The 17,650-nt window shown below is 35.1% G+C and overlaps 1 protein-coding gene across 1 annotated transcript in view; it reads left to right on the top strand.

The window, feature by feature from the left end:
- Positions 1-14,432, top strand: part of GCFC2 (GC-rich sequence DNA-binding factor 2) — a gene marked incomplete at both ends in the record, with an annotated part of 43,711 nt that extends 29,279 nt beyond the window's left edge. Inside the window, 5 exons of the mRNA XM_084234829.1 lie at positions 5,713-5,789; positions 7,036-7,102; positions 10,252-10,398; positions 12,310-12,434; positions 14,315-14,432. Of these exons, the coding sequence (XP_084090955.1) occupies positions 5,713-5,789; positions 7,036-7,102; positions 10,252-10,398; positions 12,310-12,434; positions 14,315-14,432 (534 nt within the window). The remainder of the gene's footprint in view (positions 1-5,712; positions 5,790-7,035; positions 7,103-10,251; positions 10,399-12,309; positions 12,435-14,314) is intronic.
- Positions 14,433-17,650: the final 3,218 nt, after the last annotated feature.

Raw genomic sequence — 17,650 nt, forward strand, 5'->3', positions numbered from 1 at the left:
GTTGGGTTAACAATTTGATTAATAGTTGTTATATTTATTAACTGTCAGTGGTTATTTGATCTAAAGTAAGCTTGTTCTTGGAGAAATTTTCTTTCATTAACAGTATTTCTTCCATAAATCAATACATTAATCCAGTGTTGAGTTAGTGTATTATTGGGATTACTATTAAATTTATTGTTAAATCTTAACACTTGTTTAATTGATGGTTGCGTTTTGTCAAATAGGTTTTTTAATACTCTCTAAGGAAGATTGTATCCTGTGTTCAAAGAACTACCTCTTTAGCCTAACATTTAAATTTACATTATAATTTCTATTTTTTGGTAAAAATTGAATTTAAAATTCTACTCTGGATAACTACTTATCACTAGGCTCTATAGGTTTTTCCCCCTCTACCTGCAAATCATCTCACTATTTTGCCACATAGATGTGTCCTTTAACACTGTTCGTAGGTAGCTCATCTGGTTCCCAGGTATTTGAGTTCTCATTAATTGTTCTAGTTAAAGCATTAAGGAAAAGGTAAAAGGAGTAAGCTTTGCTGTTAGCATTTTAAATTGCTTCTTTCAGTCATTCCCTTAGGATATTTCTCGATCATGCTAATTAAAATCTTTATGTCCTATAATTATAAATTATGTAATTATGTTTAGTTTTGATATTTGAGAAGGGTAACTGGCAGTTTTTCCATATGTGCAAACGCACGCACATGTGCATATACATATCATGACTTAATTCAGTTCTCTATTCTTAATTTACTATTAAATCCTTTATTTTTTCCTCTTAAAAATTTTTATAGATGTTCAGAAAATGTAACCCATTCCTTACCACCTCTTAGGCTATACCTTTACATACTATTTTTATGTCGATATTTGTGCTTACTATAGCTCCTTTTTAGGGTTTGCTAAAGGTAGTTATATAGGCTGAATTAGCAAGGGTTGTTGAGGTTAACTGAAGTTACTTGATTATAGATCAGGTTACTTTAGAAGGATCTAAAGCACCATCAAATCCTCTACATTTTAGGCCATTGCTAGCAATGCTCTGGCTAATAATTTTGTTATACTAATTATTTTGTTTAGGGCTAAGTATAGTGGGATATCTAACCCCATTTTGACTAACTATCATATGATCAGAAATACTTTTGTTGTTTGTTTTAGCTACAGCTTATTACAGCCTAGTTAAAATGTATCTGTATTTTGGGGGAGATCTTTAACACCTTTTATACATGTTTTTATTAATTTAAGTTAATCATATGACTGGTGGCTGGCATGAAATTCACCAATTATTATTATATAACTAAGTCAAACTTTCCTTTATAGTTTAATTTTTATCACTGATAGAAAAGCTGGGACCAAACCTTTAATGTTGCTGGAGTTAATAAACTCATCTAAGCATTTTCAGCACCTTGTTTTAATTATTAAGCTGCATGAACAAATATGTTTTACATACTGTATCCTCTCCAGGGGTTTGCTTGTCTAGATGATATATAAGTACTATTAGGGTAAACAGAAAAATTTTAGTATGTGTGATTGTGAAATGACAGGGGGTTTCTTTTTTATTTTAATAATGAGTGCACCTATAGGAACAAATCATTTCCACCAAAATGAAAAAGTAATTTGAATGCAAAGAATGAAGCAAGCACATCCATTAATTATACGTAAAGTTCTTTAAGGGCAACTTGCAGGGCCCTCAATGATAGAGCCAGGGAGGACTTCAAGTCATGATAGGATCCATACCTCCCATACCCCACAAAGGTCTTACATCCCACTGAAGCTTAGTATTTAGAAATAAAAAAAAGCAGGAACTTTTGTAAGGTTATTGATACCATTAATTGAGAGGACATGTCAGATGTCTTTAATAGTTTGGTATGGTTTATGAATACAGGTTATTATAGATGTAGAAAACAGTAGAGAATTTGATTATCTTCCCAGAGCAAGATCATGGGCCTAAGATGGCATCAGTGCACAATGGAATCACATTGGTTTTCCTATATTTGATTTGTGGAATTAGAAGAGGATGGATCTAGGGATTTGGCAGTCTGTAGAACCTGTATCAATAGAGATGCATGTTAGCATGATAATGGTGTAGCGCTATTTAAATTAGTGCCTTGTTTGGAGAATTATGAGCTTGACTGAGCTATAAGATTGGTCTTTAGGGCAAGTATGGTTAGGCTTTATATAAGCTGCTATATTCTTATTTAGGGGCTTGGCAAGGTATTGTACACATACACATATATACGTATATATGTAGTTTGGAGCTTAACAGGGCAAGAGAGATTGTTTAAATAATTTTTATTGGTTATCATGTATGTGTGTAGTACTCTGGAAGTTCTCCTACTGTGAATGTTGAAAATGGGTTCTTTACATTATTCATAGGAGACAGGACTGCAACAGGGTTTTTCAACTTTGGCGTTGTCAGCAGTTGGAACAGATTTTATGTTGTAGAGGGCTGTCCTTTGCAATATAGGTATGTGCTCTCTACTCAATGCCACAAACATCTCCTGTTGTAAAAAAAGCCTCTCGGCGTGGCAAAATCACTCCTAGTGAAATCACTGTATTTTTTTCCAGTGATGTATAAGAAATTGAAAATAAGAAGAAAGGTTCCAGAAAAATAGACAGCATACATCCTGTTTTTGAAGTTAGAAGCAAATGATTCTCAATGTCTGATAAGAACAGTTTGATTCTGGTTAAAGTTCTAAAATGTTATAGTAATTAATTATGAACACTTAAAAAAAAGAATATTGTAAACTATCATTGATAGGATTCCTAATGAATACAAATGATCACCAAAGCAAATGATCCCATATTACCTCAGTTGCACATAAGTAAGGTACTGTACAAGTATAGTTGATAAGGTATTATAATATGTTGTGATTGTTCTTGTGGATCAAATGGGGAAAGATAAGTTTGGCAGTGGTACAGTTAGAAACTGGTAGACTGTACCTAAAGAATACTGACCCACAGGGATATGGCTGCCTATGTGAAATTTTAGTATTAGATATTTTTATTTAACTGGATGAAGATATTAAATACATTCTATAAAATTTGTCAGTGACAAAGTTAGGAATTTCATTACAAACCTATGAATTAGAATCCAAAAGGATTTCAGATGACTGAGAAAATGGATTGAGTCTCAAAACATAAAATGTAAACGGAATAAACATATATCCCACCGTTGTATTAAAAAAATTCAACGGCTTAAATAAAAGATGGGAGACACATGGCTTTGAAGCAGTATTGGCAAAACAGGGATTACAACCAGTAGTAAAACCAATATGAGTTACAGTATCACTAAATACCTAGTAGGATAAACTACTAGTCTGTTAACTGTTTTGAGTAAAAATGTTGTGTGCTCTGCCCACAGAAGGGATATTGCATTTAATTCTGGATGTATTTTTGTTAAAAGGAGACTACCTATGATGGCTCAGAACAGAGAAAATGTAGGAAAATGAGATCAGTCTTAAAATCTTAAGAGTTATCATCTGGTAGGGAGATTAGATTTGTGTGACCCCAAAAAGTAAGTAAGAACCAATCAGTAGAAGGCATGGGAGAAAGGTTTCTCACTGTTAATTAAAATCAAAATAGTGAAAAGTTGCCCAAAGTTATGGGTGGCCTCAGGAGACAATGATTTCCCATTACTAAATGTTTTTAGGCAGAGGTTTTAGGACGGTTAGTCTCTTAATGGAGATCTGAAAAAATGAATAAGCATCATTTGGGTGGTTAGCGCTATTTAAATTAGATCAGTACTTATCAACAGAAGAATCTTTTTCAAATAAATTCTTAAACACACAAAAGCTAAACTGCTCTTGATATAGTAAGCACCTGCCTTCATTCTCCCTTAACAGTGTCAGCATAATCTGTCCAAGCCAGAATTGTCCTGCTGAATATACAGAGCAACGTAAAAACCAGCTAAGGCTTACAAAGGCCTTTTCACAATTGTTTCAAAATACATATACAGAAATGTGTGTGTGTGTGTGTGTGTGTGTTTGTGTTAAAATTACTCTTTGGAGAATTTTTTCCCACCAAATACTTTTTAGTATTTAAGACAAAAAGCTGAAATCATTAACTGACTTAATGAAATCAAGTTTTTTAAACATGTGAATTTACGGAATTTTGTTTTTAATAATTTCCAAATATCAGACTTACGGAAGTCATGAATAGCCTAACATTTTTCCTTTATTATTTGTTCTTTATTTGTATGTATATTACAATGTTATTTCTCTTTAACACTTTGAAAATAAGTTGCAAATCTGCTGAAAATAAGGATATTCTGTTACATAACCAAAGTATAATTCTCAATTTCAGTAAATTTAGCAATAAATCTATGACCCATGTTCCACTTCTGTTATTTGACTCAAAAATGTCCTTTATAACAATTTTTAGAGAACTGTTAAGAAAAAATTTAAATATTAGGAATATGTGTCAAGGTTGATATCCAAAGTCATTTAAATTAAGTGGAAAGAAAATTGAAGCATAACTCTTTTCTAGCACAAACTCGGTAATTTACATAAATTCATATATTTTGGAAATATTATCTAGAAAAATGATTTTGGTTCTTTTACAGAATTCAGAATGTTTAAGAAAGGGAGTAAAATAAAATTTAGTTTTTGTTTTTAATGTTAAATACTGCTGTATGACCACTTGAGGAGTATATTACAGATTTCAACTAGACATACTTCTTATGGAAAAAAACTTGTTGAATTCTACATTTGGAAGTAATAGGGTTATTATAAGCTATTTTATATCTTAATTTGTGCCACACACATTGTCATGGGCCTGAAAAATAACTTTCTACCCTTGTATGTAATGTGCCATTTTCATTTTTCAAATATGGATTTCTCTTTAAGAATAACAGCAACATCTTTTTATAGAAATTTTGATAATTCTTGAAAAATTTTAATCTTTTTCATCCTATTATGGAGACTAGTAATATTGTGATTTCACTCAGCCTTATTTCTCAAAGTTTTAATCGTGATGGACATACACTTTTGTATGTTGCTGGAAGTTCATAAACTTCAGATACATATTTCATACTGTTGATGGATATACATGTCTTTAAGTCTGTATGATTGAATATTTTGGTTATTTCCAACTTCTGATACATAAACAACTAAATGAATTTACCAAAGTGAATTTATCACATCGAAGGACAGCAGTAACCCAATAAAGGACACATATCTAGAGTATATAAGACTTACACAAATCAGTAAGATATTAAACCTAATATAAATTCAGATAGACAAGCAATTAGGTACTGTGCAAAAGGCATGAAAAGAATAATGATGCAACAAGATTTCTCATACATAATTGGTGGGACTATAAACAGAAAAAAATTGCATTTTGTTCAGAGTTAAACTTATAGACATGATTTCTGTTCCTATGTATATTCCAGCAATTCCATTCATATATATCTACATACACACAAACTAGAAAAGTATGTTCATGCATTCTGAAAGAAATGTACAAGCACTTGTATGATAACTAAGTCTGGAAAGTAGAAACCATCTAAATGTCTCATCAGTAGTAGTATTGCTGAAATGAAAATGAACCAATATTATAGATAACCACAGGCAAAAACATAGATGAACTTCTCTTGTTGTTAATTGATGGTTACTTTAACACCCGATTCCTTGTATACAAATTTGCACTAATGTGGCAAGATTACCTTTTTTGATAAATATATCTCTACCTTTATCACTGATTCTTTTGAATTTTTAAATAGGATTTACTTAAATCCATCATATCAAGAATGAAGAAGGCAATAGAAGATGATGTTTTTATTCCTTTGTATCCAAAGAGGTAAAAACTGTTAATTTCTAGATTGTGGAAATAGTTAATAATGTAAAGCAGATTTAAGAATAAGGTAAAAGAAAATTGTTTTCAAAACATACACCTTTTAAGATGCAAACTGAGATTTCAATAACAATTTCTTAGTCACCCTTTTTCTGCCATGCATGACACCTGGCACTTGGACATATGAGTTTTTTATTATGTCACTCCTAAGAATATGACATGTCATATACAGAATGGTCAAAACAGAGATTTTGGAAAATAGAGTTATCACTGAATATTTAACATCGAGCCTTTCTCCTTGTGCATTATTCTCCTATGTAAACTGGGCATTAAGTTAATGCCTATTTCTAAGGAAATAGAACTGTGACGATGGAGTGCTCAGAACAATGCCAGGCACAGCACATCACTGAGGGGCCGTGAAATTGCATCTATGAATTCTGTATTTACCTTAAAGAAACATGTAGTATTTAGTCAATGTTCCTACATTTGCTAAGAAAGCATAATTATACGTTAGTATAAGATATATATTTATATGTGTACACACACACACACAGTAAAAGATCCATAGTAATGGATTGTGAACTGAATCTGTCCAGTGAGAGTACTCAGAATGGAAGAGCTTTCTGCAAAAAGAAAGGAATTTCTAAACTTCTGACTAGTTCAAATCATGATAAGTCAGCATGCAAAAATTTTGCTCGCTAAGGCTTGTTTTATGTAATGTTTTAGAGAATATAGTTACATGGTTTAAAAGCATGTGTACATTTTCTGATTATTTAAAATGAAGTCTTACTCCCACTCCGAACCTCATCCATCTGTGTTTGTGCCCTTTCTCCTTTCACATACATGTATGCAACAGCCAGTTAATTTTTTTTCTTTCCAAAACTACTTCATGCAATTATATACATAAACTATAATCTTATATTCCCCTTCTTTCTATTAGCAAAGGGAATATATTATAAATAGTTGTAACCAGTTTTGTACATTGTTTTTTTAACTTTATTACATCTTACATCTTTGAGATCTTTTCATGTCATCACCTAAGTAGTGATGGAATATCTTTTATAAACATATTCATGTGCAAGTACCGCTACATAAGGTATTCTTAGCATTGAGGTTATTGGGTCAAAATATGCATGCTTTTGTAATTTTGCTATCAGAGAATCTCTATTTATATTCCATTAGGGCTTAGTTTGGTCTCAAAAGATTAACAGTTGTTTTTGCACTTTCTCCTTTCTCTTCTGTTTCATATCAGTACTATAGAAGATAAAACATCATCACACTCAAAGTTCCAAGAAAGACAGTTCTGGTCAGGTCTAAAGGTAAGCATTAAACTGCCAAAATTAAAGTACAGTAGATGAGAGATCAGCAAATCTGTCAAGGACCAGATTGTAGATAGTTTTGGCCTTCTAGTTTATATAGTCTCTATTGAACAAATCAACTATGCCACCATAGTATAAAAGTCATAGAAAATATGACAACAAATGAAAATGGCTGTTTTAATAAAACTTTATAGACACCAAAATCTGAATGGTATAATTTTCCCTTACAACAAAATGTTCAATCATTTAAAATATAAAAAGCATTATTCACTAACTATGCAGAAACATACAGCGTACTGGAGTTAACCTTAAGGACCAGTTCGCAGTGACTTCTCCCTTTATCTTTTCGACCAGGGGTTAGCTACATAATTGGCACTAGGGATGGTACGATGGTTTCGTGAAGCATAGAAAGGATTTCATGACTAATTAATGTGACGAATGTAGGGTAATAGCCAGGTTTCATCTTTGGCAGCCTGGTAACTTACAATGACGTTTTTTAAGGGCATTGGAGGGAGTAAGATAAGGACATAGTGAATTGAAGATACCTGCAGGGAAAAATGAATCTGAGTCTAAAATGCAGGGGCCACCTCAGCACTGTATTTCAGTCATTCTGCCTGTTCTGCTCCCCACTCTGTCTCTGGTGAATACTCTCACTGCCCCCATGCCTCTGGCCTGTACCTCAGTTCTTATATGCATAAATAAATCTTTTTTAAAAAAATGCAGGGGCCAGATTTGAGTTGGAAACTTGGCAGTATTTGGAGGCATCCTGAATGACAGCCTGAGGAGAATGGTTGAAGCATACGATAAGCCTAAAGAAACAAGCATGAGGGGGCCTCCCCAGTGGTGCAACAGGTTGAGCACAGCACTGTGAAGCTGCCCGCAGCCTTGGCAGCACAGGTTTAATTCCTGGCCGGCTGCAGAGATACCCACATACCCAATGGCCACATACCCACATGGCGCGGCAGACCTCTCCTGTTTTGCCTGCTCCTCCCCTCAGCAGTGTTTTCGGTCCATCTGCCTGTTATGCTCCCCACTCTGTCTCTGGTGAATTCTCTCACCACACCCCATGCCTGGCCTGTAGCCCAGTTCTTGTATGCATAAATCTTTTTAAAAAATAAAATGCAGGGGCCAGATTTGAGTTGGAAACTTGGCAGTATTTGGAGGCGTCCTGAATGACAGCCTTCGAGAATGGTTGAAGCATAAGAGAAGCCTAAAGGAACAACCAAGAGGGGACTTCCCCAGTGGCGCAGCGGGCTGAGCGCAGCTCTGCGAAGCCGCCCACAGCCCTGAAGGCACAGGTTCGATTCCTGGCCCCTCAGCCATGTTTTCGGCCATGGGCTGAGCGCAGCTCTGCCAAGAGGTGGACCTCCCTGGTGGCTCAGTATGCCGAGCACAGCCCCGCGAAGCTGCCTACAGCCTTGGTGGCACAGGCTTGATCCCTGGCCCCTCAGCTGTGCCCTCTACCCACTCTGCTCCCCACTGCCCCTGGTGAATTCCCTCACCTCCCCGCCCCTGGCCTGAACCCCAGCTCCTGTATGCATAAATCTTTTTAAAAAATGCAGGGGCCTGGGCCTCCCCTGGTGGCTCAGTGGTTGAGCACTGGGTTGCGAGGCTTCGATCCTGGGCCACCGGCGAGGGTCCCACAAAAAAAATGCAGGGGCCAGATTTGAATTGGAAACTTGTCAGTATTTGGAGGCATCCTGAATGACAGCCTGAGAATGGTTGAATAAGAGAAGCCTAAAGAAACCACCAAGAGGGGCCTCTCCGGTGGCGCAGTGGGTCGAGCACAGTGCTGTGAAGCTGCCTGCAGCCTTGGCAGTGCAGGCTCGATTCCTGGAGCTGCTAGACCTCTCCTCTCTTGCCTGCTGCTCCCCCTCAGCAGTGTTTTGTGGTCTGTCTGCCTGTCTCATGGTGAATTCTCTCACCCTCCCGTGCCTCTGGCCCATAACCCCAGCTCTCGCATAAACAAAAAAAGAAACAACCATGAGATGGCAAAATGGAGTCTTCAAAGAAGCCTCAGAATGAACTGACAGAATATTCACAGTTCAAGTGTCCCCAACACCAGGGACACTTGAAGGATTTTCAAGAAAGTATTAAATGCCCAAAAATAGATGACTGGATCAAAATGTGGTATATATACACAATGGAATATTATCCAGCAATCAAAAAAGATAAACTCATGCCATTCACAGCAACATGGACGGAGCTCAGTGAAATAAGCCAGAAGGAAAAAGAAAAATATTGATGGCTTCACTTATAGCAGGAATATAGGGGAACCAAATAAGACTCAGTGTAAAAAAATAACAGTACAAAACACAACAAAGCAAAAACAGACAATTATAAATCAGACATACTGCAGGCGAGGAGGAGGGAAAGGGATCAGAGGTAGGGAGGAGCACAGGGGTGATGGTGCACAGGTACCTTGGCGAAAAAATTCTATGGGGACTCAATCTGAGGGAGTAGGGGGAAGCAAATATTGTTTAAATAAAAATAAATGCCACCAAAGAAAGAATTAGGAAGACTAAAAATATTGTTTCAGTATTTGAGTTAGGGAAAGGCTTTCCATGAAGAGGGAACAGAGACAAAGTGTGAAAAAGTACTGCATGTTAATACATGTAGTGGAGCATTTAAGAGAAACAATATTGGAAAGGAAGTGGGAAACATGAAATTCACAGAAAGATGGATTTAGAAAAGGAATAGTGGCAATAAGGTTTTTTTTTAGAATTCCATGAGTATTTTTCCCAAACTCACAGGTTAATTATTTTATATATCCGAGTATCAACATTCTCAGGTCTGATTGATTTCTCAAGGTCATACATTAGTAACAGTGATACTGGCTTTAATGGCAATTCTTTACGAATCCTGGGGTCCTGAGATCTTGTACTGATGGCTCCAGGCTCTGGAGAATATGGATTGAAGAAGATGATTATTGATCTGGAAAGGCTGCAGTGAAGTTACACAAGATGGATTTTGTGTGCTTATCCTAAAAAAAATGAAAATAGGATGAGCAAATACATGGAGATTGAAAATAAGTATTTAATGAGAAAATTTTCTATACTAAAATTTAGCATGCCAGTTAGTAAAATTTTAATTTTTGCCAGTTTTTCTCCAGAGGAACGATAGTCACTTGATGTTTTGTTTTATTTTAGCTCTTCCACAATATTCTTCTTTGGAATGGACTCCTCCCAGATGACACCTTGCAGGAACTAGGGCTAGAGAGGCTGCTAAATCGTTACCTTATTATAGCTCTTCGTAATGCCATACCTGGACCAGATGTTGTTAAAAAGTGCAACCAGGTAAGTTGTGTAGGAACTGATTAAAATGATTTTCTTTAATTCATCTTTTAACATCTATTTTGTAGCAGAAATTAAAACTGTAGCATTCATATTTCAGACTAGAAATCCAGAAGCCGCCCTCAGAATTTGAAAATGAATATAATGGTTTGAACTATCAGTAGAGAAAGGAAAACTCATTTAACCAGTTGGTCCAGCAACATTTAACTGCTTACCAAATAAAAGAATGTTAGATACTTACCTCTTACCTAACCTGTAAGTAAAAGAAGTATAAAAAAATGAACCCATAAAATATTGCACTAAGATAAATGAGAGTAAGGGTGTCCTTTCTGAACTTAAAAGATTTGACAAAAATATAAAACTTGAGTGGATTAAAAAAATATTAACCAAAAAGTTATGAAAATAACTTGCTATTAAAAGTGGAGGATGGGTTTGTTGGGTTTACTAAACCTAATTATTTCTTATATTTGAAATTTCCTATAATAAAAAGAAACAAATTAGAAGATTTTTACAAGTCAGCAGCTCTTTCTACCTGTTTGTATTTGTACAAGTGTCCTTTATATTTAGTTTTATCCAGGTTTATTATAAAAGAGAAAGAAAAAAATGCTTTTTACAAGTCATTTAACTATTTAAATATTCCATTTGAAACTGGTCAAAGATATGCAACAGGTAAGACACCAAAACGGGGTTAACAGTATTATCAGAGAAATGCAAATTTTACAGTAAGGATATTTGACCTTTGAGATTTTTTTGTTATTATTTACATTATAATTCCCAATGTTATGACCATTCACCTAGCATGTTTAGCAGAGATTCTGAGAAATAGTAGATGTGCTGGTTGAAGGATACAACCATCCTCCTTACAAAATAAGACATTTTGGCATGATGGATAAAAAAAAAAACTTTAAAGTTTATATACTTAGACTTAGGATAAATTCTAAAATTGCTAAGTTAGAAATCAGAAATACACAGATTTTAACTACAGAGAATATTACTATAGTGTAATAGAAATTAATAGGAAACAACCTTTCCAAAACCTATCCTTAAGCTAAAGGTCATGTTGGACTTTTATGTGGGAGAATATTTACTTTATATATTGAAATACATTTACATTTATTGAAATATATTTCAGTTTACAGACACACACCCCTGGTCTATTGTGCACAAGTAGAGGGGGAGATACATGACACTCTCCACAGCTCGTGGCTAGCAAACCAGGCCAAGACAATGCAGTGTGACCTTAAGAAGTCCTGGGATATGGTAAAGCTAGTTGGTTTCCTGAATGTTAAGACCTGTGATACAAAACAAGGGGAAAACAAGTACAAATGATATTAAATTCCAAGCCAGTAAGGACTGACTTTAAGACTTTAAAAAAGATACAGGCAATTAATGGATCTGCATTTTTCTGAATAATTGGAAAAGATGATTATTGCAAATAGGATAAATCTTTTCTCTTCAACTGTGTTTTCAGTACTGACCAGTGAGAGAGATTTTATATATGTGGTGCATTTTCAACTTTCAACACTCTGTACTTGATTTTACCAACCATAGCATAGCCTGTGTCTACATTTTCTTTCCTTGATTTCAACCAAAACTTTCAGTCCAGGTCATGTATTACCTTAACATGCTAAGTAGACATTTGTGGTGTTCTGTTGTGTATGTGTTGTACTGCTTTAATGGCTCAGGAATAGAGTATTTATAAAGACTATTCTATTTTAAACTCTTGGCATGTGTTTTTTTTTTTTAAACTAACACTTGACAAAGAGAAAATTTTCAAACTTTATTTAACCGTTTATGGGAGATAAAAAATAGCCTGCATGGTATCACTGTGAGGGTTAAATGAGATTATGTTGTCAAAAGTCCTGAGATAGTAACTGTCATCATTAAAAATCAACCATGTGTTTTGATTAACAGGTAGCAGCATATTTACCAGAAAAATGGTTTGAAAATTCTTCCATGAAAACATCTATTCCCCAGCTAGAAAATTTCATCCAGTTTTTATTGCAGTCTGCACATAAATTATCTAAAAGTGAATTCAGGTAATGCATTTTTTTTTATGTGTACCTCTAAACATCATTCAAGGAGTCTATTAGTGTTTAAAAAGATGTGCTTTTACTCTGTTCTTAAAAATCTGTTAAGATTATTACTGTTAATAGACATTTGCATGTGTACCTTTGGAATCACTACTTTGTACTCACCTCATTTTATTTCGTATTTTTCCTTTTTTTTAATCTTACATATTTTTTACATCATTTTTCATCTTTGCACAATGTATGCATTTTCATCCTGGCTACAGTCCCCACACAACTCCCACCCCCCTTGTTTCAGTCCCACTCCCTCCTCCCCCACTGCAATGTGTCTCTGGTTTATAGCTGCTTGTTGATATTGATTTTTACTTTATTATAATTAGTCTTTTCCTTGTCCCTTATTTAGGTTTTCTAAATTCCTGCTATGAGTGAGACCATCCGGTATTTTTCTTTTTCTTTCTGGCTTATTTCACTGAGCATGATCCCTTCCAGCTCCATCAATGCTGAGTTTATCTTTTTTGATTGCTGAGTAATATTCCATGGTGTATATGTACCATATCATCTTGATCCAGTCATCTATTTTTGGGCATTTGGGTTGTTTCCATAGCTTAGCTACTGTAAATAGTGCTGCTGTATAGGGGTACAGGTGCCCTTTTGAATTAATGTTTCTGTGTCCTTTGGGTAAATACCTAGGAGGGGAATTGCTGGATCATATGGAAGCTCCATCTTTAGCAAGTTGAGGAATCTCCACACAGTTGTCCATAGTGGTTGAACCAGTTTGCACTCCCACCAGCAGAGCAGGAGAGTTCCTTTTTCTCCACATCCTTGCCAACATTTGTTGTTGCTAGTTTTTTAATATGTGCCATTCTCACTGGTATAAGATTGAAAAACAGTTACATTGAAAAAATATCTTACACTGGTATAAGATAGTTCATATTTTTTCAATGTAAATGTTTTCCAAAGTAAGTACTTACAGAAAAGTATATAGCAGAGGAAATCCATTTTTTAAAGTCAGCACTTATTAATGTTGCCGGTAATCACTGGCTCTTGTACATAGTGTGCAGCAGACAGTCCAATATTGGACACCAAGTGTTTGAAGCAGGGAAAAAATTTAATATGTGAAAGCACCTACTAGGATGGTAGGAGGCAGTCCTTAGAGCCATCACTCCCATCCAGGGACTATGGGGTTTCTCGTAGGGAAGTTTACATGCTGAAAAGCAGGGAAGCTATGGGAATCATTTGGGGGAGGGAGTTGGTGGATTTATAGACACCTAGCAGCAATGACTAGGGAAAAGCTTGCTGAAGATCAAATTAGGTTTTATTTGACAGCTGTGCGTTCTTTGTTCTGCAAACAGAGAGGTAAGGTTTATGTAAGTCTATCTAGAGGATTAATAATGGTCTGAAGCTAGATGAGTGATGTGTTAATATTGGGCTGGGCTTCATTAATACAGATCTGCAGCCCACCGTCTACCCAGTAGGAGGTACCCTGTCTACCCTGATTTGGAGGTGTCATTCACAGTACTAGATGTTTAACAGCTTAAGTATAGTGGTGGTCTGGTAAACCAAGTGTCCCAAAAATTAAATTCAGATAAGGTGTGTGGGAACAAATTCTCCCACCAAACTAGTCTATGCAAGCTGTTAACAACACAGTACAACACAGATTTGCTGCTTTTTATAATCATTCACTTTAAAATTTGCCAGAATATATCAACTAAAAGTCTGTATTTAAACATGTTATGCTATTTCTGACATTGGCTTAATTTTTTTTTTTCAGTTCAAATGATGATTCACTGATCGGAATCACTGAATTTTTGTTTTTAAGAAATGGGCTGGGAAATTTTACCATGTACTACATAGCATTTTTAAGTGTGAAAAAAATTTTTGTTTTTTAGGGATGAAGTCAAGGAAATAATTCTTATTCTGGTTAAAATAAAAGCTCTGAATCAAGCAGAATCCTTCATTGAAGAATATCACCTAGACCATCTTAAGTCAGTATTCGTGGGCATTTGAACAAACTATAGGAAGAAATTGTAAAATGAGATATTTCATACCTTGCTTAGGGCAAATAAAAAAAATTGCCCTTCCACTCTACTATCTGATTCTACGGTGTTGTAAGAATTAAGCATACAGATACAGTAGGAGCTTTATGTATTTCCTGTTTGATTCTTTGGACTTCCACTTTTTAAGTCATGGAGAAATCTTGCTTATTGCTCTTTGGGTTTACGTAGGTCTTCAATCCTGAACCAAAAATGCATCTTTTCCAAGTAAGTTAATTTATTCCAATGAAGATTTCTATTTTAAGTCTTTTGATAATTATGAAATTGTCCTTGATAAATCTATACCAGTGCTTTGTACCAACACCCAAGTGAGAGGTCCATGAAACCACCAAATGAGATATTTTTGCATTTTGTACAAATTTTATATTTTTGATATTTGTGAGGTAGTTACTATTGTAACAGATTTTGTCATTGGTTAGTAGTCAGAAAGTAGGATTTTAAATATTTGGATGTGATTTATTTTGTGATAAAAATTTTCAAGGTGAGAGTTATTTTTCTGATATATTTATATTCAGTGTTGGCACAATGTATGAGATAGAATTTAGAGTATGACCAAAGTATTGTGTCACTGGTAGTTTTAATCTTTTTTTCCTTATGTCGTTATATTTCCCTTGTGTTCTCCTCCCCTCTTTTCCTGTATGTGTCAGATACATGGTCAGCTTGCTAGTTTTAACTTTTACATGACCTGTTGATTTCTCTGTCGTTTTAAATATGTAGGAATAGTGTGTTATATCGATGAAAAATACTTTCACAGAAAAAAGCTTGTAATATGACATCTAAAGCACAAGTGACAAAGAAAAAGTTGACTATGTTAACTAAACCGTGTCCATTTATAAATAGTTTGTGTTGGACTCATTTATTCTTATTGTTGGTAGAGATGTTATGGAATACAGAGAGGAGTTTCCTTGCCTCCCTAAAAGAGAAACACGGTTATCATCTTTTACTCATCTGTGAAAAAACACACACATAAAAATCTTTAAGTGAATAAAACTGTTACGAGAGAGAACAAGTGATAGAGAAGGGAGGCAGAGGTACTTTGGTGGAGGGTACTTATGCAAGAAAGAGCAATAATTTAACCAATGTAGTTTTGTTGTTTTTTTAACTCTACAAAAATGAGGCAGGCTGTTCATGATTTGGAAGACTCCAATTTTGGTTAAGGTATATTCTCTCTAAAACTAGCTATAGTTAATGCAATTCCTACTGAAATGCCCTCAGACTTTTGTTTTTCCAAGAGATTGGTTGATTAAAATATGAGGTTACAATTTACATGGAAGTGCAGAGACCTGCAACTAGCCAAAACCATTTGTAAGGAAGAACTGCTCTATCATAATCAGGACTATTAAGCTACAGTACTCAATATATTAAAATGCATTAATATATTTGCAATAGTATCAAAAATCCAGAAATAACACTACGCATATATAATTTTTGACCAACTTCTCATGTTCATTCAGTGAGAAAAGGGCAATCTAGTTCTCAGAGTAACAATTAGATACTATAGGAAATAAAATGACTTTAGCCCTTATTTTCCACACACACTGAAAATAAAAAGGATTATAGATTTAAATTAGGAAAATAAGAGGCACTTACTCAGTCACAGGCAGGCAGGAGAGCTGCCAACATAAAACTTTTAAATGCAACAAAAACTTATAGAAAAAAATCTTTCACCTTGGTAAAAGAGGGCTAGGACACAAAAAGCATTAACCAGAGAAAAAGGTTAAATTTTTATCAAAATTCCATATGTGAAAGTATTCAGTATCGTAGGTCCCTCTGGGAAGTACAAATTAAAACCACAATGATCTACCACCTCAGTGTCACTACAATCACTGGAATAGACTAACATCAACCAACGCTGCTGTGACTGTGAAGCTACAGGAAAACTCAAATTGTTTTATAAAACAATCACTTTGAAAAAATTTTCATCAGTTTCTTATTAAACATTCGCTTATCAAATAACAACCAACAATTTCACTCCTAGAAAAATCCAAGAAAATAAAAATATTTTCACAGAAAAAAGCTTGTAATATGACATCTAAAGCACAAGCAGCAAAGACGAAGTAGACTATGTGAAACTAAAAAACTGCACAGCAAGAAAAAAGCCCATAGATGGGAAAAAAATATTTACAAACCACATATCTGATAATAGGGTTAATATCTAAAATATAAAAAGAACTCTTACAACTTAATGGCAAAAAACTCCAATTAAAAGGTAGGCAACGGGGGTGAAAAATTACAGGACCATCCCAGTGCTGTGGAGGAAGCAATCCTGGGTAATGCTTTTCTTCTCAGGGTAGCCCCTGGCAGCTCTCAGCACTCCACAAAGGGTTCCCTTTTTACCTCCATACACACACACGCACATACCACACGGTGTTCAGAATGGGATACAGTGCCAACAAAGTTTATGTCACATACCATTTTTGTGTGCACTGTGTCCACAAACATCTAGTTCCTAAGGGTGCAACCTACAGCAAACCTGTCCGGCATGGTGTTACCCCGTTGAAGCTTGCTTAAACCCTTCAGTCAGTCATGGGGCTTCGAAAGTCCTGAATTCTTACTGGGTTGGTGAGGTTACATGTACCAATTCTTTGGGATTATCCTCACTGATAAGCTCTCCAAAGCTATCAGAAGAAATCTTGACACCCAGTGGACCACCAAACCAGTCCACAATCGCCACAGGGCAATGCAAGGGCTGACATCTACAGGGTACAAGAATCATGCCCTTAGGAAGAGCTACAAATTTCATCACACTATTGGCTCTCACAGGGCAGCATGGAGAAAGCATTTTCCATCTGCATCTCCATCATTACTGCTAATGAGTAATGTCTGTAAACTTAACAAACCAATACTTTTGGGCATTGTACTAAAAGACCTAAATAGACATTTTTCTAAAGAATGTATTTGATTGAAAAGTCAACAGATACATGACAAGGTGCTAAACATAACTAGTCATTGGGGAAATGCAAAATATTGATACAACAAAAAAATGTCTGCATACCTTTAGAATGGCCATCAAAAAAAAATAAATAAATAAAACAAGAACCCAAAAGCAAACACTGTAAACCAACACTACTGCAATTAAAGATATAACAAATGCAAGTGATGAGGAAATCTTGTGCACTCTTGGTTGGATTATAAAATGGTACAGCTACTGTTGAAAACTGTAAGGAGAAC

The sequence above is a fragment of the Talpa europaea genome, assembly GCF_964194135.1.
Source record: "Talpa europaea genome assembly, chromosome: 6".
NCBI classification, from domain to species: Eukaryota; Metazoa; Chordata; class Mammalia; order Eulipotyphla; family Talpidae; genus Talpa; species Talpa europaea.